This window comes from Hippopotamus amphibius, chromosome 4 (assembly GCF_030028045.1).
Source record: "Hippopotamus amphibius kiboko isolate mHipAmp2 chromosome 4, mHipAmp2.hap2, whole genome shotgun sequence".
In the NCBI taxonomy this organism is placed as follows: domain Eukaryota; kingdom Metazoa; phylum Chordata; class Mammalia; order Artiodactyla; family Hippopotamidae; genus Hippopotamus; species Hippopotamus amphibius.
The window spans coordinates 184,650,609-184,677,936 of record NC_080189.1 but is presented as its reverse complement, the minus strand read 5'-3'; the positions used below and the strand labels follow the sequence as shown (position 1 = coordinate 184,677,936).

General features: G+C 47.6%; 1 protein-coding gene and 1 non-coding gene across 12 annotated transcripts in view; both read right to left on the bottom strand.

Annotated features, from left to right (window-relative positions):
* Positions 1–4,736: 4,736 nt before the first annotated feature.
* Positions 4,737–27,328, bottom strand: part of PPP2R5C (protein phosphatase 2 regulatory subunit B'gamma) — a 137,791-nt gene continuing 115,199 nt past the window's right edge. For 9 of the 11 annotated variants that reach the window (XM_057733971.1, XM_057733967.1, XM_057733969.1 and 6 more), the window contains 6 exons: positions 24,221–24,391; positions 22,507–22,634; positions 19,901–20,002; positions 18,151–18,223; positions 13,004–13,120; positions 4,737–7,451 (listed from right to left, as the gene is read on the bottom strand). In XM_057733971.1, the coding sequence (XP_057589954.1) occupies positions 7,320–7,451; positions 13,004–13,120; positions 18,151–18,223; positions 19,901–20,002; positions 22,507–22,634; positions 24,221–24,391 (723 nt within the window). In that variant the 3' untranslated portion in view covers positions 4,737–7,319. The remainder of the gene's footprint in view (positions 7,452–13,003; positions 13,121–18,150; positions 18,224–19,900; positions 20,003–22,506; positions 22,635–24,220; positions 24,392–27,328) is intronic. The other 2 variants (XM_057733972.1, XM_057733975.1) reach the window with 1 other exon arrangement.
* On the bottom strand, positions 19,622–19,694 carry TRNAE-UUC (transfer RNA glutamic acid (anticodon UUC)). The gene has a single exon. It is a non-coding gene; the product is annotated as a tRNA-Glu (tRNA).

Here is a 27,328-nt window from a genome sequence, read left to right as displayed (position 1 = left end):
CTTCCCGACCCTGCCTGCCTCCAGCCCCGGGCGGCTGCGCTAGCCGCCCCTCAGCCCCAGCGCGTTCTCATGCTGTCGTTAGTAACCTCTTCAGTGCAGTCTCTTCTGCACAAGGCGAGGTGCTCGAGGACAGCACTGTCCTGCTCAGAATACAACAAAGACGTGCGTGGAGGGAACGGACCAGATGCATGATGTCGAATGGCACCGTCGTTCAGCGCCACCCAACTTAGCACCGGGTCGCCTCGCTGCTTCTCTTTCCTGTGCGCCTCCTGCGTCCAGTCAAGGGTCCAGGCAGGCGGGGGTGGGTGAAGCATGAGAGCAATGTTTGGATCCCTGCCGCCTGGGTGAGGCACCAGCTTTGCTCCTGCTAAGAACAGGGCAGGCCACGCATCCCTCTAGTCTCCATCCCCGGCTGCCTCCTAGGGTGGCGGGGAGCACGTGGCAACGCCAGCCACCCTCTGTGCAAAGGGACCCAGCACAGACTTCTCCAGGCACCACCTTTCCTCCCTTTCCCATCCCGGCCTGACTCCTTGGCCCGCACGTGGGGTGTGGGGCACGCCGGGGCTTCACGCCTGGTATCTGAGGCCAGACACCCCGAGTCCTAGTGGTAGCAGAGACTGCCCCCCAAGGCAGCTGCCGCTCCTCCTGGCTTGTCCTCGCTCTCCTGCACAGGACTCCCCACCTGCCGCAGCCCTGTTTTCAACCTGAGGGGCTCATCTGTGGCCTGCCTCCTCTAATCTTGTCCCTTCCCACCACTGAGAGGCTAACGCCCACATTTTACAGTGAGCTGGCCCTTGCAGAGACGTCTGCAGCTTCATTTTGCGGCCACATTCCCTGGCCCCTCTGCTGATGGTGTAGCTCCAGCAGAACTTCATGCCTCCCCCATCTCCGGGTCTTTGTACACATCCCTTTGCTTGGAACATTCTCCACCCTCACTGGGTGGAGTCCAATGCAATGTCCCTGCAGTGCCCCGCCCTCTCCCTGCCCTGGTCCTGACTTGTTGGGCATCTCTCCATGGAAGCAGGATGTCTGTGTAGCTCATCACCACCGTCACTGTCTGGCATATCCCATAAACCTCGGGGTGGGATGAGCAGTGAGCGAGCCTCCCTCCCCCACAGCCCCCCTCCTTCAGGGGCACAGTCTCTCCCTGGTGGGCATCCCAGCCCTTTGCACCTTCATTCACTTGACAAAATGAGCAAAGTATATTGTTTCCACCAGGGACAAAGCTGGGCACTGAGGACAAATGATGAAAAAGCAGATGAGATCCCTGTCTTGTGGTGGAGGCTCTTAACTAAGGAACAATTATAATTACAACTTGTATCAGGGCTTGAAGGAAAGGAGGCAGGCTGAGAGGAACTGGGGTGCCCAATTGGGTAGGGTGGTCAGAGAAGGCCTCTTTCAAGAGAAAACATTGCTGTTTAGACTTGCAGGATAAAAAGAAGTCGGTCAGGCCACTTTGGGGATGGGGTGGGCATGACAGCCTGTGTAAAGGCCCTGCAGTGGGAAAGAGGTCACTGGGTGAGACATGGAGGCCACTGGTGGGGGAAGAGGACCCATGCACAGCCATCAGAGATCCTACACGGTCCCAACGTCACCTTTGGTGGAGCAGATATGGGGTCTTGAGTCATGTCGGCACAAGCAAGGGGCCAGGAATTGGGAGACGTGGCTTTTACACTAACTGAGCCTCCGTGGACCTGGGTCTCCTCACCCATGAAGCAACTTGCTATGGGATGAAGTCATGCCAGTCTCCAGGCTGGAGGAGAAAACTCGTGAGGGACGTAGATGTAAGTTATGGTTACTGGATGCTTCTTGGTTTGGGCAGCGGGCCCATGGTGTTCATCCTGTTATGAATGAGTGAGTGAAGTCAGGAAGTCTCTTCTGCCTGAGATTCCTACCCTGGAGACTTTGCCTGGGCCCTTACCTTGCCAGACTGGCAGCCAAGACGGCTGGTTTCGCAGACACCTCCCCTTCCACTACCCATCACCAGCACGTCCTTCATCAGCCTATTCTAGGTGCCTAGGGAGCAATGAGCACATTTCCCCACATTCAGACTTTGAGTTGAAGGGAAAAAATATAGTGAGGCATGTTTCCATATTTATTTGATGTTGATATTAAATACGAGTCATCTCTCAGCCATTTCAAGGTTTGGAATTACTTCCTCCCAGGGTGATGGAGACCAGCCCCTACTCTTTAGGGTCTTTCCTTCTGCCGGTCAGCTCACTACTCTTGTCTCTGGAAGCCTCTACTTCTCACAATTTAGCCGGCAGCCCCTTCCTCTCCCTGTTTGCACATGGCTGTGCGGTGGGAAGAGCTTGGAGTCAGAGGCCCCGTGTGCACAAGCCGCTGGCCTCCTGCTCTCCCCGTGCTTGCTGTGGCCGGGCTGGTTAACAAACCTCTCTGTGCTTCCAGCTCCTCTTCCATGAGGCAGCTGTGCCCTGAAGGGCTCTCCTCGCTCTTTGCTCCTGGCAGGTCACCTCTAAGCCCTGGGGATGTCCTGCCTGATAAGAGTATCCGTGTTGGCCTGGGGGCCTTGGGCCTCGCTGGATAGTCTGTGCTAACAGTGGGATTTGGGGGCTGGGGGTGGGGGGAGGCCTTGGACTGCACAAAACCAGCTCCACCTTTGGAGGAGCTGGACGCTGGCCTGCCATGTCAATGTGACCAACCCCCTGGACGCCAAGGATGTGTGGCAGGAGCAGGCTGTCCGTGTGACTCCATGGGGAGGGGACGGAGGGGAGCTCCAAGCTGGGTCTCTGGACCCCGCTGGCCGGTGCATCTCTGCCTGCGCTGACTTCAGTTCCATCTGGACCCTCTTGCTGTTATAAGTCGTCACCATGAGAACAGCTCTGCTCACTTGTGTGTGTCCTTCCAAGGATTAGTGAACCTGAGGGTGCTCTTGGGGACGCCCTGAACTTGGCAACAGCCCTCGCACTGATGGTCTCTAAAGCCAGGCTGCGCGCAGGATTCGGGGAGGCCTGTTTCTCTCCTCTGCCCGTCCTGCCCACTATCCCCATCTGCCTGGGGTTTTTTCCTCAATTTCATTCTCCGCTGAGCTGGGTCTTAGTTGTGGCATGCATGCGGGATCTAGTTCCCCTGGCACTGGGAGCGCGGTGTCTTACCCACTGGACCACCAGGGAGGTTCCCAGCAGGCTTTTTATTACAGTCTTTTTGAAACTCAAGAAGAAACTATTCTGGAAGAAACAACCTCTAGGTTTCCTAGCAAAAGCGTTCACTATGGAATCATCTGGATTCTGACAACAATGAAAAAAAGAAACTTTAAAACAATTCATTCAATAGTAACACTCACTACCGATATTATCTGCTTCCAGCTCCTGACCAGCCAGTGAATGTGGCCGTGCGGGGCAGCCTGGAGTTTGTGGGCTCTGTGCCCAGCACAGTGGCCTCTGAGAAGCTTGCTTCCTGGTCAGGAGGAGGTGCCCCTGCTCTGTGCGCTCACCCTGGGGTAACTTCTGATGAGGACCCTGTTTTCAGTAAGGTCTGCACACCCTCTAAGCAGGCGTGTGCTGAACAGGTTCCCTGGGGCTGTTCCCTAGTCGGGTCAGAAGTGGAAGCTTCAGCTCACAACCTGCCGGAGTGGGCCCTGGGGCTCCAGCAGGAAATCAGCAGGCGCTCTGAAATTTACAATTAACTTGAGGCAGATCTGTAGAAAATGCATTTGGAGACAGCGATGAAGACTCTTTAGTTAGGCTGCCATCCCTGAGAGAGATCAGCCTTAGACTGATTTCTCAATGTTTTGTTTTAGTGCCAGGGTCCGCCCTACCCTGCTCCTGGCCCAGTGCCCCCCTGCATGCATATTCTGACTCTGTGTGTAGTGCCAATGTGAGCACGTTTGGGGTGTGTGTGTGGGGGGGGGTGAGAGAGAGAGAGAGAGGCAAGGAGGAAGGGAGGGAGGGAGGGAGGGAGAGAGGTGTGGGGACAGGAAGGCCTGGTCTGAGGATACAGCAAGTTCCGTGGCTAAACCAGGGCTGAAGTGCCTGAAGACCCAGGTACCTGTTCCAAGGCTGGAGGTGGGGTATGTGTGTGCTTCCAAAACTGCTCCGTCACCAGATGCTCAGGCCACAGACACTTGGGGACGTCCCCTGGCCCTGTCACTGCACCCCAGCTCCAGGGCAACTTCTGCACTTTTGTCATGCGGGGGAGTCACAGGGACCGTCTGACAGATAAAGGAACGGAGGGGCTTGGGTCACAACCCATCTGCTGGGAGGCTGAGGTCACCGCGATGACTCCAGGGAGCAACTCGATCCTGTGCCTGCCCTGGAGACCTTCTGGTAATAGCACCGGTGAGGACAGCGAGCCCCCCCAGTAAGAAGGGGGTGATCAACTAGGAGCCCAAACTCGTATCCTCAGCCATCCTGCTCTGTTCTCAAGACTTCAGTGCCTCTTCAAGAATGATTTTAAATATCATGGTTAGGGCTCAAATAAGTCCCTTGCTATAAACTGTGTTCTGATTCAAATGTGCCTACTCACAAAACAAGAGGTGGTCCTTAAAAAGCCATTTCTACTTTTCTCCATTAGAGAAGTAAAAAATGACCTTACAGAAGGCTCGGGAAAGCTGTGGCTGTGGTGGACAGCAGAGCGGGTGCCCCACCTGTGTTGAGTGAGGGGCTTGCAGCCGGTGTCCCTGGCAGGGCTGCCCTGCCCCTAAGCACCACCTGACAGCGACCGGCCCCGCCTGCCCAGCACCATGGCTACATGTAGCATCATGATGAGCAGTAAAAGTCACATGTTCTTTATTTAGTCCATATAATACACCATTTTTAGAGTTTTTTTTTAAAATTAGATAAAAGAGCATATTAAATGGCAAGTGTATGAAGTTTCTCTTCATAAACAATGTCAAAACAAAAAGTTTTGAATTACAAAATGTTAAAAAATATGTAGGTACTTAACATTTCACTAAAGCATAAAGTTACAGATATTTTCTAAAGAAAAATAATTGTGCCACTTACCTATTTTTGCTGTTTCTATGAACTTTTTTTTATTCTGTACATAGGACATTTTGTACAAAATATGAAGTCTACATTTTTATTACTCATTACCATAAAACAAAGATACAATGTATGTACAATATTAAAAGGAAGCCATACTAAAGCCGCACTAAAAAGACACTCGGAATAGTGACATTTCTGATGTACAGATACATTTCGGAAAGAGTGAAGATGCCAAACGCAGAACTTTATGAAGAAAAACAGTCACCAGTTTATTTTCAATGTAGTACTTTTGAAATCAATTTGGTACAGAATAAACAGTGTATCTATGTAATAATATGTAAGTTGAACAATTAGCACAGGGAATCTGAGTACTAACTAGGAAAACTTTAATAGGCCATAATATTAAATAATACTCTTGTCAAAGAAAATTAGTTTCTCTCAAAACTTTCTTTTTTTTCCCTTTTTTGGTGAATGTTTGTCTTCAATAAAGAGCAGTAAAACCTAGACAAAAAGATGTTCTTATACGTTGAGCTTTCCACATCACCCAAACACTGATATTTCGCTTTTTCCCTAGGGCAAGAAGAGAGGCTTCCCAGAAACCTCTGTCACAAACATAACTGAGAACATCCAAATCAAGGATATCTGAGAATCTATCAGCTAAAGACGGAAGTTCAAACAATGGTTTATCAAAATACATAAGACGCTGCTTTATACAATAAAAAGCACCCTTTTTCCCTCAAAAGGAGAAGGCATCTAAACTTTTTTTAAATGATAAATTTCATCATGGTAAAGTGGATGAACACTTGTCAAGTTTCTCAGGAAGTGTTTCTCCTCACAAAGCGGGCTTCTCCCCTTCCAGCTGGGGCAGCCTTCTGATTTAGTACTTGCTCTGAACACAAGAAATCCCCTCCCTCCAGGACACAAGGAAATAAACATCGTCAAAGGGTTTAGGTGAAACCAATGGGCAGCGGACACCACAGCTGCACAGGGAACCACGTCCATGTGTCCCTACGTCTGAGTGGATTCCCGAGACCCCGAATGGAAAACAGATCCTGAGAGAAGCCAGTCTCACCTTCGATGCAGCAGGACGTTGAACATCAAGTAACAGAACCTTACGCCAGAGACAGAAGAAACTAGCATCACTGGTTTGGAGCAGCAGGACGCATCTCAGATTGCTTTCAAGCAGGATAAGTAAGTCAAAATACTGGCCACTCAGAGAGAAATAAAGAACAAAGCATCACATTTAAAGGTTTTTCTCCTCGTGCTGTTCCATCAAAAACAAAAAGCTTAACACATGCAAGCAAGTCTGAAATGTTTAGCAGCGTTGAAGACCAGTGAAAACTCAAGACGCTGTATTTTCCCTATGAGGCATCTATTAAGGGCGCTCTTGTCAACAGACAGAGACTCCTTGGAAGCCATCGCTGCTGCTGCCTCCGCGAAGCCCTTGGTGCTGTTTCTGCCACTTTTGCCCAAGGGCGGCTATGGCCTGCACCAGCCCAAGAGCTGGCCTCCCTCAAAACGATCTTGTTCTAACTTTCTACAAAATACGGAATTCTCAGAGAGTATAATTTTATTAATTCAAGCGTCTTATTCAAGGGCAAACAACACGTAAGTAGAGAGAAATCACTCTGCAAAGTAAAACATAAACACATCACTTTAAAATTCCAATTCCAGTCAAGAGAAAGCTCTTTTTAAAACAAACTTCTCCTATGAGCTCACTCCCGGATCCTGATCCTGGACCACAGACTTGGAAATATGGCTTTAGCGCTACACAGAAGCAGCAGGGCATGGCGTCCGTGGTGTTGGTCAAAGTAAAGCAGTACCTTAGAAAAAGACAGCGCCGGGGATGGTCACGTCACTTTCCCAGTGAGTTGTGTTAGAACAACAACAGCAAAGAACCACTTCAATGAGATTGAAAAACAAAAACAAACCAAAACCCGTAGAAAGAAAATGCTGGCGTAACAATCACGTGGAAACAATCTCAGGGTTGTAAAGTCTTAAAAAGTATGTAATACTTTTTTAAAGTGTTCCTTTGATTTGAAAAACATTGATATCATCATACGACCACCTATCTTAAATGATCACATATTCCATTTGGGGAGAACGTGAGGTTGATGACCAGGGTGCTTTCCTTAGCTCTGATGTTGGGAAACCGTCTTACTTGGGGCCATGTAGGGGGCACCGGGGGCGGCACGCGGCCCTGGGTGGTCACCATTGTTTGAACTCCTAGCCTGGAGCTGAGGCGGAAGGACGTTATTGCCTACAGAACGGGGTCAGAGGAAGCTTTGACTTGAGTGTAACTGACTTGTATGGCACACAGAGCGTGTATTTTCTACAGATCTGAGCAGGACTGGCGCCCGCACAGCGTGGGGGCTAGCGCCCGTCCTGGGGCACCAGCTCCTCAGCTCGGCTGTGGGCCTCCAGGGCGCTCTTGGTGTGCAGGTCCTGGGGCAGCTCGGACTTGCGGCGCACCAGGGGCCGGTCCTTCTTCAGGTCCTTCTGCGCCTGGAATGAAAACGCATGGAGTTGGCGACAGACCCAGCAACCTGGAAGTGTACTGGCTCTGCACTGAGCCAGCGGTGCCCACATGCCGGGGCCTCCCTGGGGGTTCTGGGCATACGAAGGGCAGGGTGTCTCTTATCACCCTCATCAACCAAAAATGCCTTGTCTATTGAAAATACCCCAAGGACGGTGTGCACAATATTGCCACTGTGGTCTTCTAAAATGTGTAGTTTTGTGCAGAGTATTGAGTACCTCTATTTTGCAAATTCACCAGTTTTAGTAAATCCCATAAATGGCAAAATCTCCCTATTTCATAAAATGTTACCAAAGCCATTCTATGGCTATGTCCCTTGCAGAGGCATTTCAGAAAGTTGAAATTCCCCTTGGAGGTAAATAAAAAGAATGAGTAACACATTTAAACTGGACTCAAAGCCAATGAAAGGTCTAAAATGTCTATCAAATTTGAAAAAAGATACTTAAAATGAGAGGTATTAAATGGGTTATATAGGGGTAAAAACCCTCTAGAATTTAGAAAAACTATGGTTATTTATATAAAATTCCCTAACATTAAAGGTCAGATATAAAAGACTCCCTTCTCCATCCCATTTTCTTCCTGAAGTTAGGACATTTTGGTTTTACTCAAGAAAACAAAATAAAAGCAAAAACCCCAAAACAAAAAAAACCCTAAATGAATCCCTTTTTGCATGGGGATTTAAAGAATTGTGTCTGCAAAAAAAGGGGGGGCCTGAGATGGGGAGTTTATACACCACAAGTGTCCATTTCCATGCATAACAGTTAAACGAATTATTCAGTTTTGAAGTAGAGCCACTGCAGCAATACCAGTATATCTGAAACAGAACAGCAAGCCAGCTAAATCACCTAAACACAACGCGTGTACCAGGAGGCGGCCAGTTCGTGAGGAACTTTAACCAGAACCATGTCTTCCTTTCTGTTTAGTGTCTCCAGCAAAGGGGAGATAATGTTTAAAGAGAAATTACTTTTGTGATGGTGATCAAACACCTACCAGAAAAAAACTTGTATTAATTCAATCATTTGACAACAAAAAGAACATTATCCCTGACCACTCCCCACAGTGTCCAGCTCGCTGTCCTCGTTGGTATGACATGCAAAGTATACTTCTCTTTGCTGTAGTGAGAGAGCCAAGGCCTTGCAGAAGCCATATATGAAAACTGCGCACTTTTGCAGAGCTAATAGTTCTTAAGGTTCTTTGCAAATTTATTTATGAAAACCTCAACAATGTCAAGGTTTGGAAAGAATTTTGTGTGACATCATTTTAGGATTATTTCTACAAATGTTACTTGAATACTAATGTTCACTTATGGCAAAGGCAGAAATTCTAATTTTTTCTCCTGGGAACTAGTGTAAGATGGCTTCAGGACAACCATTTGTGTCAGGAGACTGTGGAGGCCCCCTGCCCCTGAGGGGCTGCCTGTCACGGTCACAGCCTTGTAAGAGAGCTCTCATCTGTGCAGTTGTGTTTGCCTTCGACCCATGGGAAACTCTACCCTGAATCTTATGTCCGTTCCATGTTGAGCTGTAAAACAGAGCAAAGTGAAGCAAAACCAGATACTTGAATATTCAGATACTTGAAATATTTAATAACTGCTGCAACAGGCATTCCAAAGAGAAGAAACATTTTGATAGAATAAGGCAATAGTAAAAACCTTGCAATAGTAAAAACCTTACAGCTGGAACCAAAAAATGCAAATTGAGAAGGCAAACATGACCCCGGAAGCTTCTGGAAGGACAGAGTGTGATGGGCCCATCTGAGCCTTTCTGCGTAGCCATTTAAAACCAGTGCGTAAAGCAGAGAGCAATTTCACAAGCCACAGGGAGAAAAAAATCAGAAAAATGGGTGGCAGGAGAGTGTGAGATGTCATGCAGGTGGTCACCCCGAACGAGTGACACTGGTGGAGGGGTGTGTTGTGCTGGTGAGCATGCTGTCGACGGCGGGGCAGGCAAGACAGATGGACACGCGGCCCAAGCACTGCTGTGGTGGTGCAAGCTGGGAAGAAATGGCCTCTGCAGCATAATGGCAGCTCTGAAAGGCTCAGTCTAATAGTAAGTGGGAAAACAGCATCAGGGTGGCCACACGTAAGACTGCCCGTGTTTACTACTTAATTGAGGACAGAGCTCATCAAAAGCTCTTGAGGGACCAGATTTCTTTGTGTTCACCATAACAAGCTGGAGTGACAGGGAAAAAGGGAAAATACTTCATGTACATAACACTGTCAGTTCTTTTCCTAAGTATAAAAACCTTAAACACATGTCCGTGTACTGAGTAAGGAATACCTTCACTTCCCACCTTCTGTCTTTCTACACCTTCCTTATCTGCATGCTTGACACTGCTTTCCTCCCGACCGTTAAAAATGAGAATTCTAAAACATTTTAAATGTCTCTGATATAAATATCATTCACATGAACTTTACTAGTTTTCTTTGGAGGTTCTATACAGGGTTACCCACTTTTCTCAGAAGGAACCCAAATTATGGTAAATATATAATTGAATTTCTCCACAAAATTCCAACCAAGCACATTCCACTAGCATTAGGGTCTCCTCTCCCAGATTCTCCTGCAATACTGTCATTGACCTCATACGTGTCCCGAGTCCACAGTCGAACTATTTCAAAGAAATGTGGAATTATTTTGGAAAAATAAAATTAGCTGAAAATAAACTCAAAAGAGCATCAAATGTTCAAATTGCTAAATATGAAAACTGAAAAGCCTAGTTTTTAGCTATAACTTATGTCAATTTGGTCTCCAAACGATGAATATAAATTTCCCCTGAATCTTGGTATCTTTACTTTAACCACCGTGCTGTTGAGAATTTCAGGAATATGACTCCAAGTATTTTCAAATTAACAAGGCTGTCACATCAAATACTACACCTAAGAGACTACACTATAAATATCTTCACCTAGGTAGGTTGATATTTCGGGGGGAATTCAATTGATCCATAGAAATCTATAATAATTCTTGAAACTGGGTCATATTAGTCTTCCAACTTTATTCTTTTCCCAGAGTTATTTTGGCTATCCTAGGTCCTTTGCATTTCCATATGAATTTTAGAATGGGTCAATTTCTTTAAAAGAAAGAAAAGGTTGATATTCTGATTAGTTTGCATTAATTTGGGGGAGAACTGATGTTTTAATAGCATGGAGTTTTCTACCCCAGGAACATGATCCATAGAAATCTAAAGGTAAGGGTGGGGGTTAACTTTTGTGAGAATGTCAATTACACAGAAAATTCAGCCATATAATCTAATTTCAAAAGTCATGAAAATAAACAGCAAACTATAAGCATCCCCCAAGCAATGTCCTGTCTACACATGGTGACTCAGAACTAAGGAGTTACTGACTGCAGAGGCTGCTTCCTTCACCCCACGTACAGGGAAGGAGACGCCCTCCTCCAGGGGCCGCTGGAAGATCAGCCAAGCTGGGAGGTTTTCTTAGTAGTGGCCACACGGAAACACTACACTAGAGTCGGCTTTCAAAGGCAGTCAAGATGAGAATGCTACTTTAATTTGCGTTCTTCACCTCCTACAGAGTAGGCCCTAAATCAGAAATATGTCCATAGGTACCTAATTATGTAATATGTTCATTACATTTTGGTCATAGTTTATTCTTTTCCTAGCTTTAATTATCAAGTCAAAGGATGTACCAAAAAGAAAGTAAAAAAAAACCCCTCAAACCCTGAAATATTTAACGTGTACGGACTGGCTTGGAAGCTGTCAATTTCCTTTTCTACGTTGTATGGCCTGAGTGACCTACAGACTACGTGTGGTTACAAACCCACAGGCAGTCTTGCTGGTCGCAGGGACTCTGGTTTTGATTTCCTCCGACTGCCTGCAGTCATGAGGCCAGTGCTCATGTCTTTTGCCCACCTGAGGCCATAAAATCAAAATGGTAATCAGAGGTGACCTCAAATTCCAAGTTAAAAAAAATTAGCAAGTAGAAAAATTTACACCCCATAGGTAGAGAAAGATAAAAGGATTTTCATGTTTTTTATTCAGTCTATTCATTGCTAAGAATATTGTGAGGAAATTACTGAATCCAACTGGATTAAGTAAAAAAATGAGTTACTGATGTCTTCCCACTGTATTTTTAGTGTTTGCATCCACCTGCCTTTATCTTAACCTAAGGCCAAGAACTCGTTGGGCAGGAAGAGGCACGGATGGGTAGGTGCAGGTGCTCTACCCCAGCAGCACCATGAAAAGGGCATCTGGACCAGTGCTGTCTAGTCGAAAAACGCCAGCCATATACATAACTCCAGATTTTCTAGTAGTCAAGTTAAAAATGTGAAAAGCAAAAAGATGAAGTTTATTTTTATATTTTTTTATTTAACCCAGTATATCCAAAATATTATCATTTCAACATGTTATCAGTAACAGTAAATTATGAATGAGATGCTTCTAGGTTCTCTCCTCACACTAAGCCTGGGAGTTCCTTTGTGTGTTTCAGGCTGCAGAACAGCTCCATGCAGATGGCCACATGTCACAAGTGCCTTGGGGCTGCTCTGCTGGGCAGTGCAGTCTGCATGGTCTAGAGCATGTGCTCTTGGTAACGCCTGATCCTGTCTGATCAGGTGGTAAATATAATTTACTTGAATTAAAAACAAATGGGTTAAAAAAAAACCCGTCTGAGTTCAAAATGACACTATCATATAGAAACCATCTGCATTCAGTATGCAGTATAGTTTTAGCCTCTCTAACTTGTTACGTTTCATAATGGTAGACCCAGATGTCTTTAGGAATTCTTACACAGCACAAAGGGGTTTAAAGTTTGAGTCAGGAAGGGCTGTGTCCCCAGGTCGGGTTAGCACTTCATCAGCTGCATGGATTGAGAACAGGAGGCACACTCGGAGACATACAGCAACTGAAAGGAGGAGCTCCTCCCACATGCAGAAGCTCCTCCCACATGCAGGAGCTCCACATACACCCTCTCTAAGCCTGAACTGTGTATGGTCCCCATTCAGGGAGAGGAGTCTTTCTTTGGATCACTGGTGATCTAAGTATGCATATCCACAAAGTGGAAACAAAACCACTTGAGTGTGGGTATTGCATGAGGGTCCTGACAGAGCCCTGCCCCTGACCCAGGCCCGCAAGGCAGCGCGACCCTGCTGGACAGGACGAGGGCTCTGCCTGATGTCCTGGGGCCCAGGGGCCCGCAGGAACTCTTTGAAGTGAAAGCGGACGCCTCTGGGCCAGAGCAGAAGTTGGAAAGGGGCAGAGAAGGGAGATGTTACCGCAAACCTTGTGAGTTTTTGCTCTAGATAACATTTGACTGCATTGTTAAGAATTGGGATTATTATTGTTAAAGTAAAAGAAGAAACACATTTCGGGCCATACTTAATCCTTAAAAACTGCTTCTACTAATTTGATCTAAGATGTACGGATGGAATGTTTTCTGTAAGACTACCAACATGTAATTTTTCACTTTAGCTTACATAGGAGGCGCTGCTATCACATCACTGAAGTCATATGCACGTCTTAAGGCTCTAAGGAGCACACCCAGCTTAGCTCTGAGCACTTTTACCTGGCGAGCCTCTTCGTTCACTGTCTTTCTCAGCATCTGCACATCTTCAAATAAAGGCCCATCTGTCTCCATTGCCACTGGAACGCTCATGGTGCTCGCTTGACTATACACTGTGTACTGCAATGCAAAGCGCGGAGTCACTCTCGGTCAGCGCTCAGGGCTCGGCTGCAGGGCTCCTCCTGGCCAGTGCCCTCCCTGGGGCCCCTCCTGACGGAAGCCCCTGTGCAGGGAAGTGCATGGCCTACACCTGCAGCGCCTGGGCATCCCTTGCAATCCAGGCCCCAGTGTCACTTCCAGACTCTCCCAGCCCCTTGCTGGGTGACACCCCGCCTGGAGCCTCTGGCTCCTGACTCCCCAGTGAGCAACATGTTGGGAAGCCGTGGATCTGGTCACGGGGACTGCTTCCCGTGGAGACCTCCACCTCCAACCCCCCAATCTCTGCACACAGCCTGAAGACCTCACAGCGCCTCTCACCTCCTCCACCTGACCCCTCACTCCTGTTCCCAATTTTCTCCGCATTTTCCCCCATCACTGATCACACCCCTTACACACACCCTCTCTGTTCAGCCTCCATCGGTCCCACAGCTCACATCTCATCCTGCAACCCTGTGGCCGGCCCTGCGGGAGGCCTGGTGCACCCACAAGTTAGTGGGATCTCCTTGGCTCCCTCTTCCGTTCCCCCTGGGACTCCACTCTCTTTGGGCTCCGGGCCAAGTCAGGCTCTGGTGTGAGCAGGATAGGTTTCTGACTTTCTTTCCGTGAGTGCGACGCGGGGATGTGGTCACTTCAGAGGTGGCTGTGATGGCAAAAATGAGCTAAGGTACGTGGAATGGCCCGACTGTCCTCACCGTCTGGTGTCTACTCCCTGTGTGTCTGTCGCGAGCTGGCTGCTATTCCAGGTACAACCTGCCAAGTGTGTGCGATGATCCCATTAGGCTAACAGGAGCACCGAGGTACCTATGCTACCCGCTGAGGGCCCAGGCCAGTAAAGGGGAGCTGAAGTTCTGAGCCACAGCCTCGCACCTCTCTCCCCACTCCCTGTGTCAACTCCCCAGCGCCCCACTCAGGCCCTTCTGCCTTGGTGGGGAGCTCTGCTGCCCACATGGAGCCCCTCTGCCTGGGCTGGCGACCGGGGGCCCCCGCCCTCCTGCCTTGCTCATCACCTCCCTCCCACCAGATGAGTGTCCAGGAGAGCCGCTCAGTTCTCAGGGGCCCCTTCTCCTCCCGACCCCTCAGCTCATCCCCGCCTGCTCTGGTCCTCGCCTCTCCAACGGGACGCCAGGCAGCAGGCCGTGGGTGACCTCTGTGGCCACACGCTGACCACAGTCGTCCCTGAAGCTCCCCCTCCCCAGCCACCCCTGGCTCGTCTCCCCTCAGCCACTGCTCTGACGATGGTCTTTGCCCCTCCTCATGCCCCCTGAAGGCCTCGAGATCCCCGCCTCACCCAGCCTCTCCACCGTCCTGGGAAACGCGCCTCTCCCTCACAGGAGCCGCATCCCGGCTCTGCTATTCCCAGGCCCCTCGGCGCCCTCTGCCTGGGGCACCCCCGGCAGCAGCAACCTCTCCACACGCTTCCACAGCAGCCCCAGAGCACCCGAAAGAGCTTTCTGAACGCACATCTGCCGAGGCCACTGGCTCTGGATGACACTGTGACACCTGCACACCGTTCAGGGGAAAAAATCCACGGGCCTTGCTGCCCCCGCCTAGCTTCACCCCTGACACAGCCCATACCCAGCCCTCCCCGTGGCTGACACTCCACCTACCAGCAGCACAGTTTCCCCAGGCATCCCTCTCTCTGCCTCGAGCCCCTGGCTGGTTGAGCCCCCTCAGCTGACACTCTAAGAGGTTGGCCCGCCTCCAGGGGGCCCAGCGCTCTTGCGGGGCTGAGGTGCCGATGCCGTGCGGATACCTCGCCGTGGCCACTGACCCCCAGCCTTCCCTTACGTGTCTCTCTAAAGGCACGAGCAGGCCTCTGGCCAGCACCGCCGGCACCCCCCAGGGTGTGCTCTCATCGGACCATCTGAACCCGATTCTCTGCTTCCATCTGGCTCCCTCCTGACACCTGGGGCTGTGTCTCACGCTCATCTTTGTGTCCTGGGAAAAGTCTACAGTTCGGGACACGCAGCTGGCATCCACCTGCCAAGAGAGGTGGTGGCCTGCTGGGCGCAGGGAGCCGGGACCTGCACGGCACCGTGTCCTCCGGGCTAGGCCCGGTGGGGCAGACAGAGCACAGACACTGCAGTGTGGAGGAGGTGGTGTGGTGATCGTTTCTAACCAACATTTCAGCTTTCATCCACATCAAGAGAAAACCAGGGCTCTACACGGAACCGGCCCATGGCCGTGCCTAGAGCAGCGTCTGAGGCCTTGCTGGGGGCTCAGGGCAAAGAAAAGCACAAGGATGCTAGAATACATCTACAGGAAATCAATGTCACCGGCAGGCTCGGGGGCAGAGGATTCTCACGAGGAATAAAAACCTTCCCCGAGGTTGACGTTCTTAGCGGGTGAAATAAGGAATGCACATTTCCCCAGAGAGGCTCGTCTCCCAGAGGAAAGGCAGGCAGCCAGACTCTGAGCCCTGGGCCTCCTACGGCATCATCTTGTCTTTGCAAAGGGACAGAACAATGAGCCAGAGCTACACCTGAACTTCATAGAAGTGCCCTGTCTCCATTTCACATGATCCCCACGAAAGGGAGGCAGGAGTAAAACTTATACGGCCTCTTTTGGTAGATTAGGAAAAACACATTTATGTTAGAAATCTTCAATATTTCATGACTTTAAAAAATGAAATCATGTCTGACATTAAAAAACCCCAGCTGAAACTGCCACAACTGCTAAAACAAACACAACCAAAATCCTGAAGCACCACAGCTTTCCAAATCCCAACCTGTCTAAACGGGGACCTGCTTTCCCATCTCTGAGCAGATGAAAGACTGGACTTGTGAAAACACCATGGTCAATGTCGGAAGACATCTAGATACATGCCAGTGAACAGAGAGAGAGACTGGGAACCCACCTTAAAGAAGGAAGCTATTAAATCATTTCTCAAAACGGCAATTTGAAATGGAGAATCAGGCATCAAAAACCTAACTACATATTTTCGTTACAGAAGTAGAAAGCAAACTGTATCATCCACAACATTATGTACTTTTTGTTGCTGTTGTAAATGGCAAGCAGTGATTAGAATTTAGAAGAGATTTTCTCTCAAGAGAATGAACAGTGAGTACCAAGGCCCTAGTTTCCAGCTCTGAGGTATTAGCCCATGAAGTATTTTCTGCTTCAGACACGGTGCTGTGGACTGGAGCATGCAGACAGGACCTGGGGGGGGTGCAGCCACAGATGGTTTTCACACAGAGATGAGGAGCAGGACGGCTCAGGTCAGAGCACCACAGCCCAGCGCAGGGGTGAGTGCAGGCAAAGCCCACCGCACTTAGATGCTGTTACCCGAGACATTTTAAAACAGAGCAGCCAAAGGAATAAAGATGTGATGTAAGAACATTTAGGAAAAGTTCAGAAAAAGGGAAATGAGGACAATACATATTTTACAAGAAACATCTGTTACAGCATAGCAGTGAAACCAGGCCACGTTTGCTAATACAATCACAGCCAGCTCTTCATTTGTAATATAAGGCTTTATGCGATTTTCTATGAGGTTATTCCTATTTTCCACGTAAAATAAATAAAATCAGACCCTCTGATCTGTATATATTTTGCATGTTTTTCAAGGGTGTTGATTTCAAGGGTGTGTGTGATGGGGTCCTTGAAGACCCTGATTGGGACCCGTCTGCCCTCGCCACAGGGCCATCAGAACAGAGCAAGACAGCCGGGCCCCGGCAGGCAGGACCCATCACCGCCGCAGAGGTGTGGTTTTACTGTGGTTTACAACAAACGTCAGTCAGTATTTTAATCTCACGTTCAACATAAATTCTATTCTTAAAAGTATATACCCATTGCTATCTATCTAAATTAACTACTACACAGTTTCACAGTAATCTTAAAATAGTATTTTCGTGTAAGAGCATGGAATAAAAATGGTTAGAAAAATGCCAGTTACTTGTTTCAGGTGGAATCAAGGACATACACTTAAGGATGTCATTCAATTTTCCTACGGTTTGTGTCTTGATTACACTTTTTCAGAGGGAACACAAGTCAGAATGGTTAAATATGTAAAGTGCCTACTTTTAACTCTGTATTCATGTATCGCTTTTCATTAAATGTCAGAGAGACCGAAAACCCACATAGCAACTGAGATAACAATGACTTAAGCATACCTCTCACAAGGGAAATAAACGGATAAACAGATTGCCTGTAATCTGGTTCACCGTACTGAACTTCTCAGGATTTTAGGGGTAGCCAAGCAGTTTTCCTCAGAAAGTAAAATGTTTTCTTTTCTGGGGAGTTGAGGACAGCCTGAGAATTCTTAGTATGGCAAATGATTTTCAGTGATGGGCACACAGCACCAGAAAGAACGTCTGCCAGGACACTGCTCCAATCACTTGGACCAGTGGACATCACACCTGAAGGCCACAGCTCCAACCCCCCAACCCTGGTCCCTGGGGGTCAGCCCGAGTTAATGCTACAGGGACACTGCTTCAGTGCTGGCAGCTCCAGAAGACAGGACGCGCTGGGATGGAGAAAGAATTAGTTGCTAAGATAATAGAAGTCAGTCAGTTTTTAACGAGAAAGGCTCAGCCTGTAGAAACCTCATTTTAGGAAAGAGGCCATTGACTTCATACTTAATCTATTTCAAATCTGATTTCTTTTCCTTTAGAATTAATTTGATACTAAAAAGAAAGGAAAATATTGATTGAACTACAGCATTATGACATTTGAGAGAGAAAGCAAATTATAATCTTGGCCCAAAACAGAGGTTGTACCCTGGCCTTCTTTTTACCACAGTGTATTCATAAGGTTCATATCTTATTTAAAAAGCATAGTAAGAAAAAAAACGTCAATTCTGTGGTAAAAACTTTGTGGGGCAAAATAAGTACTTGTACAAAAGTTGAAAAGTATTTTTATTGCAGACATTTTCACATACAATGTTAGTGAAATTGATTTCCCTTCCCTCCCACGATGAAGCCACATTCCTATCTTGTAAAAACATTCAAGTTACACCCTAGACGTTTTCACGTTACTCTCTTTTTTAGTACCTGGGGGTTTGCTTTGGCTAGGTTCTCTATTTTAACCCACGCTTCTTCTCGTTCTTTCATTTTTAGCTTCTCTCTGAAAAATAGTAAAATGTCATTGGTGTTAGAGAAACAAATCAAATTCAAGAAAACGTTAAGGGCCAGCAACACAGCACCAGTTTCCCCTTTGTCACTGTCTGGTCTTATTCCACGTATGTCACAGTGGTGACCACGGGGGAAAAAAGAAACCGGGCTTAGAGGAAAGAGTTAAAAATATAAATACACCAAAATGTTAACACGTCTAAGAATTCAGGCTCTTAGAAGCACTTGTACCAGCACATCTATGTCTCCTTCCTTCCCCTCGTTTCGTTGCTTCGTCACAGGGCGTATTTGATTTTGACAAGAAGCTTATACACCCGTGAAAAGTGAGACCACACCCCAGCGTGAAGGAACCAGGTGAAGACGTCCTCACAAAGGCACAGCTTGCAGACCCACACCAACAAGGCACATGACCTTCAGTAAATGACTTATTAAGGGACCAACTCTTTTTTTTTTTTAAATCCAGAAAATGTGCTACATGATCTGTAAGGTCCCTTTCAGAGATGCAGTGTTCCACAAAAGAGGGTGTGCTGTCAGAAGAGCCCGGATGTCCATACATTTCACACTTGAACACTGCGTTTAGCTGAGGGAGGAATGGGCCAGGCAGCCTGAAGGTTTAAAGAACCCACCGCGGGCTCCCTGTGCCCCTCCTGCTTCACCTGCCATCGTCCCTCACACACTGTTGCTCACTCATCTGTATTTCGCTGTCTTTCTCTTTCCACACCACCCAAAATGTTAACTCCATGAGGGTAAGGGCTGCTGTTTGTTTTTTTCACTGCGGTGTTGCCAAAACCCACAACAGGGCCTGACATATAGGTAAACACACACTGTCTAAGGAATAAACGTGGTACTTTGTTACACACGTACCGTAATCTGAATTACACTCACTCAAGGTTTATCTACTTCGGCCAGCTTCGCGAGACGAACAATCAAACCTGCCCACAGCCCACACCTGACTGCAGATGTGAGTCACACTGTGACTAGCACAGCCTAGGGACAGAGTCATCTAGCCTGTCCCTGGATAGATGTGGGCTCTGAAGTCCTCACAGCATGAGAGCAGGGCCTTGATTTTGTGAGGGACTCAGGCACTAGATTCCAGAGAATGCCCGAATTTATGGAGATCAACAAATCAGAACAATAAAGCTACGTTGGATGAAGATGCATGCTCTCTCATACAAACCTTACAGAATACAGTTCAAATTCCTGCCTGATAAACACGAAAAATTACTACACATTACTGCCTTTAAGTGTCCTCTAAGAGAAGCAAAGACCCTGAAAGTTAAATTCTTGACTATACATGCATTTTTTGCAAAGATGATTAAACTAGTAGCATAATGGAGAGAATGGCCTTTTTTTTTTTTTTTTTGGCCGCACTGCGTGGCTTGCGGGATCTTAGTTTCCCGACCAGGGATTGAACCTGGGACCGTGGCAGTGAAAGTGCCAGGTCCTAACCACTGGACCATCAGGGAATTCCCAGAGAATAGCTAACTTTAAACATGTGTTCTTTGAAAATAAATTATCATAATAAAGTTTTAATTTGCTTTCCAAGTACAAAAGGGCCGATTTTGCTTTAAAGTGAAGAATAACTTTTTAGGACAAACTAATGGGAGAAGTTTATTCAGGATTAAGGAGAAAAATATCTCTGAAAGAATAACTTCTGAAAGGAGCAACTTACTTCAGTTTCTCTGCTTTAAATTGCTGGGTGCAGTCATCAAAGAGTTTTTGGTTCATCTCCATGAAGAGTTTCAGCGCGTTGTATATCAAGCCGTGTATTGTCCTGTAAGGAAAGCTTCATGTTGAAACTCAGACAAATATACACAACCAAATGTAAAATAGATAGCTAGTGGGAAGCTGCTGCCTAACACAGGGAGATCAACTTGATGATGGGTGATGACTTAGAGGGGTGGGACAGGGAGGGTGGGAAGGAGTTGTGGGAGGGAGGGGATATGGGGATATAGGCATAAATACAGCTGATTCACTTTGTTGTACAGCAGAAACTGGCACAACAGTGTAAAGCAATTATACTCCAATAAAGAGCTTAAAAAAAAAAGAATGCTTCACCTTTTGTGATCCATCTCCCTCCCCTCCTCCACCACAGACTAGTTCCTCTCCCAAGTTATCAGCCTATTTCAACGGTCCCACATTTCACAAGTCTCCTCAGCTTTAAAGTTAACCCATTTTTGACGGCAGACGCACTGCCACAGGCATTAGTTTCTGCAAAAATCTCCTGGTCAATAATGTGTTAAAAGCCTGTGCCTTCTGACTCACTGTTTGTTTTCTCAGGGGCAGCCCTGCCTTCTGCAGAGCCTGCTTCCCCATCACTCTCACTTCGGCGCTGGGCCTTGCAACTCACTGACTTGGCTAACAGCAGCCCAAAGCCACTTTACTTGGAAACGGAATAAAAAATGCTGACCCTTGAACAAATATAGTTAAGGCAAACAATTATACAGAGGACAATAATAGAAACATTTCCTATAGATATCAGCTTCCTTTCAATCTTACTCATCGAGGACAGGAAAATTAATGTTAATACTGCCAAAGTAGAGCTCAGGAGAGTATTAAATGAAACTGCCATAAAAGAGCTTAATCAAACTTAGATCTCAGGCTCTGACACACCGGAGAGGGAGAGGCCCAGCTGCCCCGCCTCCCAGCAGAGCCTCGAAAGGATTCTGGTCTCACCTGACATCCAACTGCAGCCCACGTAAGGGACCCCCAGTGAGATGGGCAGAGAACTGCCCAGCAAAGCCTGGTCAACCCACAGAATTGGGAGCAACAACAAACAACTCAACTCTCAAGTCATAACTACCTTTTAATTCACTTTATAATAAAACCCAAATCCTATTCAGAAACCACCTAACAGGATGTCTCTTTCTTTGCAGTGGCCAGAGACCTGAGCCATCACTGCTGGCCTTCACAGCACACTGACCCACACGCAGGAGCTGTGGCTCAATTCCGAGGGCTCTGTCAACACCTGCTGAGCTCAATAAAAAATGCACGTTACAGAAAAGGCTGTTGAGACATATGAACACTGACTACTAGGCTACTACTTCGATGATCACGGTTGCTGCCTTTTCTTCTTCTATTGCTGTCGGCACCACTGCTAGACCTGCAGCTGCAAGGCTGATGGTGAATGTGCACTGAATGCCTGTTAGGTGCCAGGGACTTTATATACACTCACTTTACCCTGACTAATCCTCCCAACAAGGTGGAGTGTGCTATAAAGCAAAGTGCCTTATGTATACTGACATCATCTTTATCAATCACCACAAAACACTTTGGTGGGTGCCAACATCTCCTCCCATCTTTTTTTTTTTTTTTTGGCTGCGCTATGCTGCTTGTGGGATATTAGCTCCCCAACCAGGGATCAAACTTGGGCCCTCGGCAGTCAGAGCACCGAGTCCTAACCACTAGATGGCCAGGGAATTCCCGGTGCCAACATTTCCTCCTTTTCAGATGAGGAAGCTATGGCCGAGAGCTATCTAGTGGGCAGTGGTGCAAGCACGTGAACCAGGACAGCAAGAGGGGTGCAGGCAGAGAGGCACCGACCAGCTCCTGGTCGCAGGCCAGGTGGCATCTTCTCCCCCCAGGCTCCCCGTTCTTGCCTGTAAACAAGGGGGTAGGACTAGGTATCAGAGCTCTGCTCTTCCTGCTTTAAATTCTGATTTACTGATTATAATATAGAAAGGGAAGAAGACACAGAAAGTGAAACCCTGATTCCTTACTTATGCAAATAATGTGAGCACCAGTTCAGTACAGATGATGATGTGGCAGCTGTACTGACTGCTAAGGTCTCAGGAGGTGACCACTGAGTAAATCAGTCTGTCCATCCTCATTAAGTGGGAGGACACAGGAGAGAAGCAGAGGAAGATGTCAAGATTCCTAGTGGTGTTTAGGTTACCCGCTCATCTCTCTGGCTCCCCAGGGTGAGTGTCGGAAGGGCTCTGGGGCCCCCGAGAGTGGGGTGGCTGCTGTGCTCCTGCAGGGACTGAACCCTGATGATATGGCGACCTTTAACTTCTCCAGAGGGAACTTAAGAGGGGGTCTGGGAGATGCTGCTCCCCCCACCGCCGGGGACGAGATGGGGGTCGGGAGTGAGACAACGCGCCCTATGTGGGCCCAACACAGGGATAAGGACAAGAACTAAGGCCGAGATGCAGCCCGCAAAGAAATCAGTGTCTTGTTTTTTGATTGAACTTGGGTTCAATCGTAATTGGTTTATAGTATCAGCAAAATATGCAGAACTTGAAAGTGGCCTGATCTGACGGCAGCCAGATCTCTTACTTGTTCCAGTGGGTCTTTGAGTTGCGGTATAAGGATGGAAACATGATGGGCAGGATCTTCGCTGCATTGTCACTGATCAGACTCATGATGTATTCGTTGTTCCAGTAATACAGCGCTCGCTCTGCCACCTGAAAGACAGAGGGTGTGACTGTGATCCGTGACGATTAAAGCGTTCCATACACGCACACGTAGGAAAATTATTGTCATTTCCGCAAATCAGAATACTCTGGACTATAACCCTGAAGACCCTCAACAAAGAGGCAAATGCTTTCCTGTCTGTCAAGATCACTGTCATGCAGTTTTTCATGAGTTCAATGAACATTTCTGCTAGACACAGGCTAGATGCCGAGGAGACAAGTCAAATGAGCTCGTTCTGCCTATCCGTCAGCCATCCACACCTGTCTATCAGGCGTCTACACCACGGGCAGTGCTGTCTGGCACTGAGGCTTCTGCAGTGAACCAGGCGAGGCAGAAACCTTTGCCTTCGTGGAGCTTACATTCTCTGCGGTAAACAAATGGCGGGCAGATTGCCTGACTTATCAGAAGTGCTACGTCGTGAGGCAAACAGCAGCAGGGGAGGGTGGGGGTGCTGCTGTGTGTGTGGAAATGTGGTGGTGAGCCTGTCCCTGCAGAGGGACCCGAGGGAGGGGCGGGGAGATGACAGCGGGGAGGGCAGCAGGGTGAGGAACACGGGAGGAGCGGAGGCCAACGAGGCAGCCATTCCTGAAACCGCCGGCAACACGGACTCAGACGGCACGCAGGGCTGTGCTGCCACGTCTCCCGTCTCCCGGGGGGGCCAACTCCCTGCTGACCTTTCGTGCCTAGACTTCCACCTTGTTCATGATTTCACAATAAATACCGTCTCAACGATACAAAAAGATGGGGTCCCCAGTCTGTAGGAAGGAGACAGACAGGCTGGAAAAACCCTTGGGGACGACCTGTGAAAGGGGCTTGGAAGGTGTGAGGAGGAAATCAGAAAAAGTGGGAAGTGGGTAACTGAGGCACCTCTCACAAAGGAATGTGGAAAGGACAAAAATCAGAACCACTACTGTTCTTTAAAGGGTAAAGGGTCACAAACTAACATGTCAGAAATGAAGAGCTTATGGAAGGAGGAAATGCAAAGCTAAACAGTTTTATATTCTCCATAAGAACTGATCGCTCAGTTGTGGAGAATAAGGCCGTGTATGTTTGTGAAGCCAGTGAACATGGAGACAGAGGTCGTGTACAGAGAAGCTGTCTTTAATTACTCTTACTGAGACACATGTTCTCAGTGACAAGGGGGGATGAAGAGATAGAGTGTATTTTATAGCAGGGGTCCCCAACCCCGGGGCCGCAGACTGGTACCAGTCCGAGGCCTGTTAGGAACCGGGCCGCACAGCAGGAGGTGAGCAGCTGGCGAGCAAGCAAAGCTTCATCTGCCGCCCCCATCACTCCCCATCGCTACACTACTACCACCTGAACAACCCCCCCGCACCGCCCTACCCACTGTGGAAAAACTGTCTTCTACGAAATCAGTCCCTGGTGCCAGAAAGGCTGGGGACCACTGTTTTATAGAACTGAAGTCTCAGGATCTCACTTTGAAGTAAGGACACTGAAACAAAAGCTTGAACACTGCCTTCACATTACCTGAGAAGCAAAACATGACCAGTTACACACAGCAACCTACCAGCTCCGAAGGGAACTGACACGAGCCCACTCTCTCCATGCCCCATACCTGGAAGTGGGGGCTGGAGACACACTTGGCTAACTGCCGGAAGAGAGGCTCCATGATCTTCACAAACTCTGACGGTTCAATGACGTCTAGAATCTCTTCTAATTCATTTAAGAACATGACTTCTTTTGGACTGTGAGTCTTTGGCCAGTACTTGAGGAGAGCCATTACCACCTACAGAAGAGAGAACACACAATGTGATGTCCTGTTTCTTTCTTAAGGTGTCCCCTCTGCAAAGCCACAAGATGAGGTGCTGCTTTTTCCCTTGTAGAAGGAATAGTGATTCAGTAAATCAGAATGTGGGTTTTTTATAATTAGAGAGGTAGGTCTAATTTTATATACTTTAGAATCACAGTTTTAATGTATATGACCCACTCTGATCAATCACCATCTCAGTAAGTCAGATCCTTAAAAAAAAAGAAAAAAGACAAAAAAATAGGCAAGTAGGAGAGTTCAGAGAGAACAAGCCCAGTGGAGAAACAGAGCATATGAATTCATATATATATCTTAGTGTGGAGACATAAACACAGAGGCACAATCTGTTTCTCTCAAATTAACTGACTTCATATATATTTGTACACAAACACACATACACAGTATGTGTACGTGGTGTTTTCAATTGTGCTAAAACACAAAAAGAGAGATGTGAAGTACTGATGCTGTTAGTAAGCCCTTTGTATGTAGCCATGGGCTGGTGCCAACCTCTAGGTGCCCCAGAGCCCTCATCAAAGACCGTTGGACAGAGCGATCCTTGCCCTGGGGCTGCTGAGAGGACTTTATTACTAAATCCACGCAAGTGCCTGAGGAGTGCAGGCTGCAGTGAGCGGGTGGCAGCCTGGCCTTGGCCAGGACCCCACCCAGAGCAGGTCTGCGTGGCTGCTCCCTGTAAGGCACGTCCCGTCAAGCGGCAGTGGCCTCCTGGTTGGTCAGTGATGGGCACTACGTTCCTTGCCCATCAGACAGACAGTTTCAACCAGGCAACCTTTCTTTATCGCATTCCTGCAGTTTCCATATTTCCTACCAGATCTGGAATGTAGATTAATAATACCCCTGGGAGTTTAGCCATGTTAAGCCTAAAATAGTACAAGGCCCCAAAACATTTATGTATGTATATGTAAAGCACTTATACATACTTGCATATGTAATTGTACAACTGCAACCTGTTACTTAAAGCAGACATTTAGCCTCATCACAACGATTTCTGGACCCACCATTCTGGCCCCCAGCGTCAGGACTGCTGTGAAAATCACCGCAGATGCTCGTGCTTTCAGACTGGCTGGTGGTTTCCATTCTCTAGTCATTTCTGGCTCTGCAGATCACACCAATTCTGCCCACAGGCCAGCCTCTGAGTCCTCACAGCAGTTACAAACAAGGGGCTTTTGAACAACATTCATTTATGGCAATCCTGTTTTGATGCTTTTGACCTTTAGGCTCCTGGATAATCTCTTATACTTTTACACTTCATAAAACTCCAAAAATTTCCTTTAAAAGTGCTCCTTGTTTTGAAGTCTGACATAAAAATTTATGATATAACTGTCTTTAAAAAGAGATTTAAAAAAATGCATCATTTAATGATTTTCCTACTTTTTGCTCAAAATCATGTAATAGACATGAGCACCTACTATCCCCTGTGCATCGGAGTCACTTTCAAGAATACAGCAGATGCAAATCACTTAACAAAATCATCATTCCTCGTCATTTGGCAAGCAGAATTTTATTAGCAGAAATATGTTAATCTGTGAACTACAGAACACGACTGATTTAGCTGTTCAACGTCTCTGGAAAAGGTATTATTTCTGGAATCAGAGCTGTATGCTGGGCTTACTTTTCACGCTATTTGGAATGACCTATGGCCAATACCAACTGTTTCAGCTGCTTCCAAGGGTGCCGCATTTTGCAGAAGCGGAGTCTGCCCGGGAATGCTAATCTGAGCCAACAATGGCTGCTCGCTGCTGGGTGCACTTCAGGACTGAGCTTTCTGGGGAAACTCAATGGGCGGCCCACTCCAGGGAGAAGGCTGGGGAGGGCAGGTGAGCCTGGCATCCTGGGGAGCCCCTCTCCTGCCCCGGAACACCAGGGGAAAAGTCCATGGAGTAGAACTCGATCAGCCTCAAGAGACAAGCAGGTGGAAAAGGAACGAGATTTTACTTCTATCCACTACTGAATGAGCTTGTAATTCTCCTAACAACAGTGCATGTGTTCAACGTGCCCAGAAAGCTTCTGGGCACTGTACACAGTTTACAAACAAAAAACATTAGTTACAGATTACAAACGGGAGCAACAAACATCTTTTAAACGGATCAGACTTTAAAATTCCTAAGCCTGGACACACACAGACTTCACATGGGTGCAGTACTGTGAGATGCACGCGTCTGCCAACTGCCCTTCCCAGCACCTTCACGAGGGTTTACACCTTCATCAAATTATCTTCAGCATGCTTTCGATGCTGAGGTGAGACAAAATGGGCTTTGTACTGCCATAATACATGACATTTCAAAAGAAGGAATTTACTGAGGTGAGGGTCTGAACATTTTTAATGTGCAGAAAATTCATCTGCTTTCTGTAATCAAGAATAGTATTACATTTATCTGTGCTGCAGGAAATTAAGACACGCAGCGATTCTGGGTGGAAATACTGGGGACGGGGGGTGGGGGGGGAGGGGCTTGAAGTGGGCTTTATGTTCATGCTGAGTCAGAGTTTTCTACTATTTAAGATGGAAGGACCCCACTGAAGCCAGCACACCCTCTCCTGCCTTCTTTCAGACAATGGCAGTGAATTGCAATTGTCTCCTGCTCCCTCACTCCTGCAAAGCTGTATTCGCTTTATTAGAGGGGATTTATAAACTTCATCAGCATTCATATTACTTTCAGGTGAAAGAGAGAAGAGGGTGGGAGGTGCTCACTGAGTCCTGCTGGAGCAGGATTAGGACCAGGTTCTGACAGACGGGGCGGGGGGGGGGGGGGGGGCGCGGACCAGGACCAGCAGGGGGTGGGCTTGGGGGGAGAACCTTAGCCCATGATAAACCCGGGGTAACATTCGGTGAATTCTTTAGCCACTAGGGAGCATGAGAAATATGCACAAAGAAAAATCATAGACGAAAATTGCACTTTC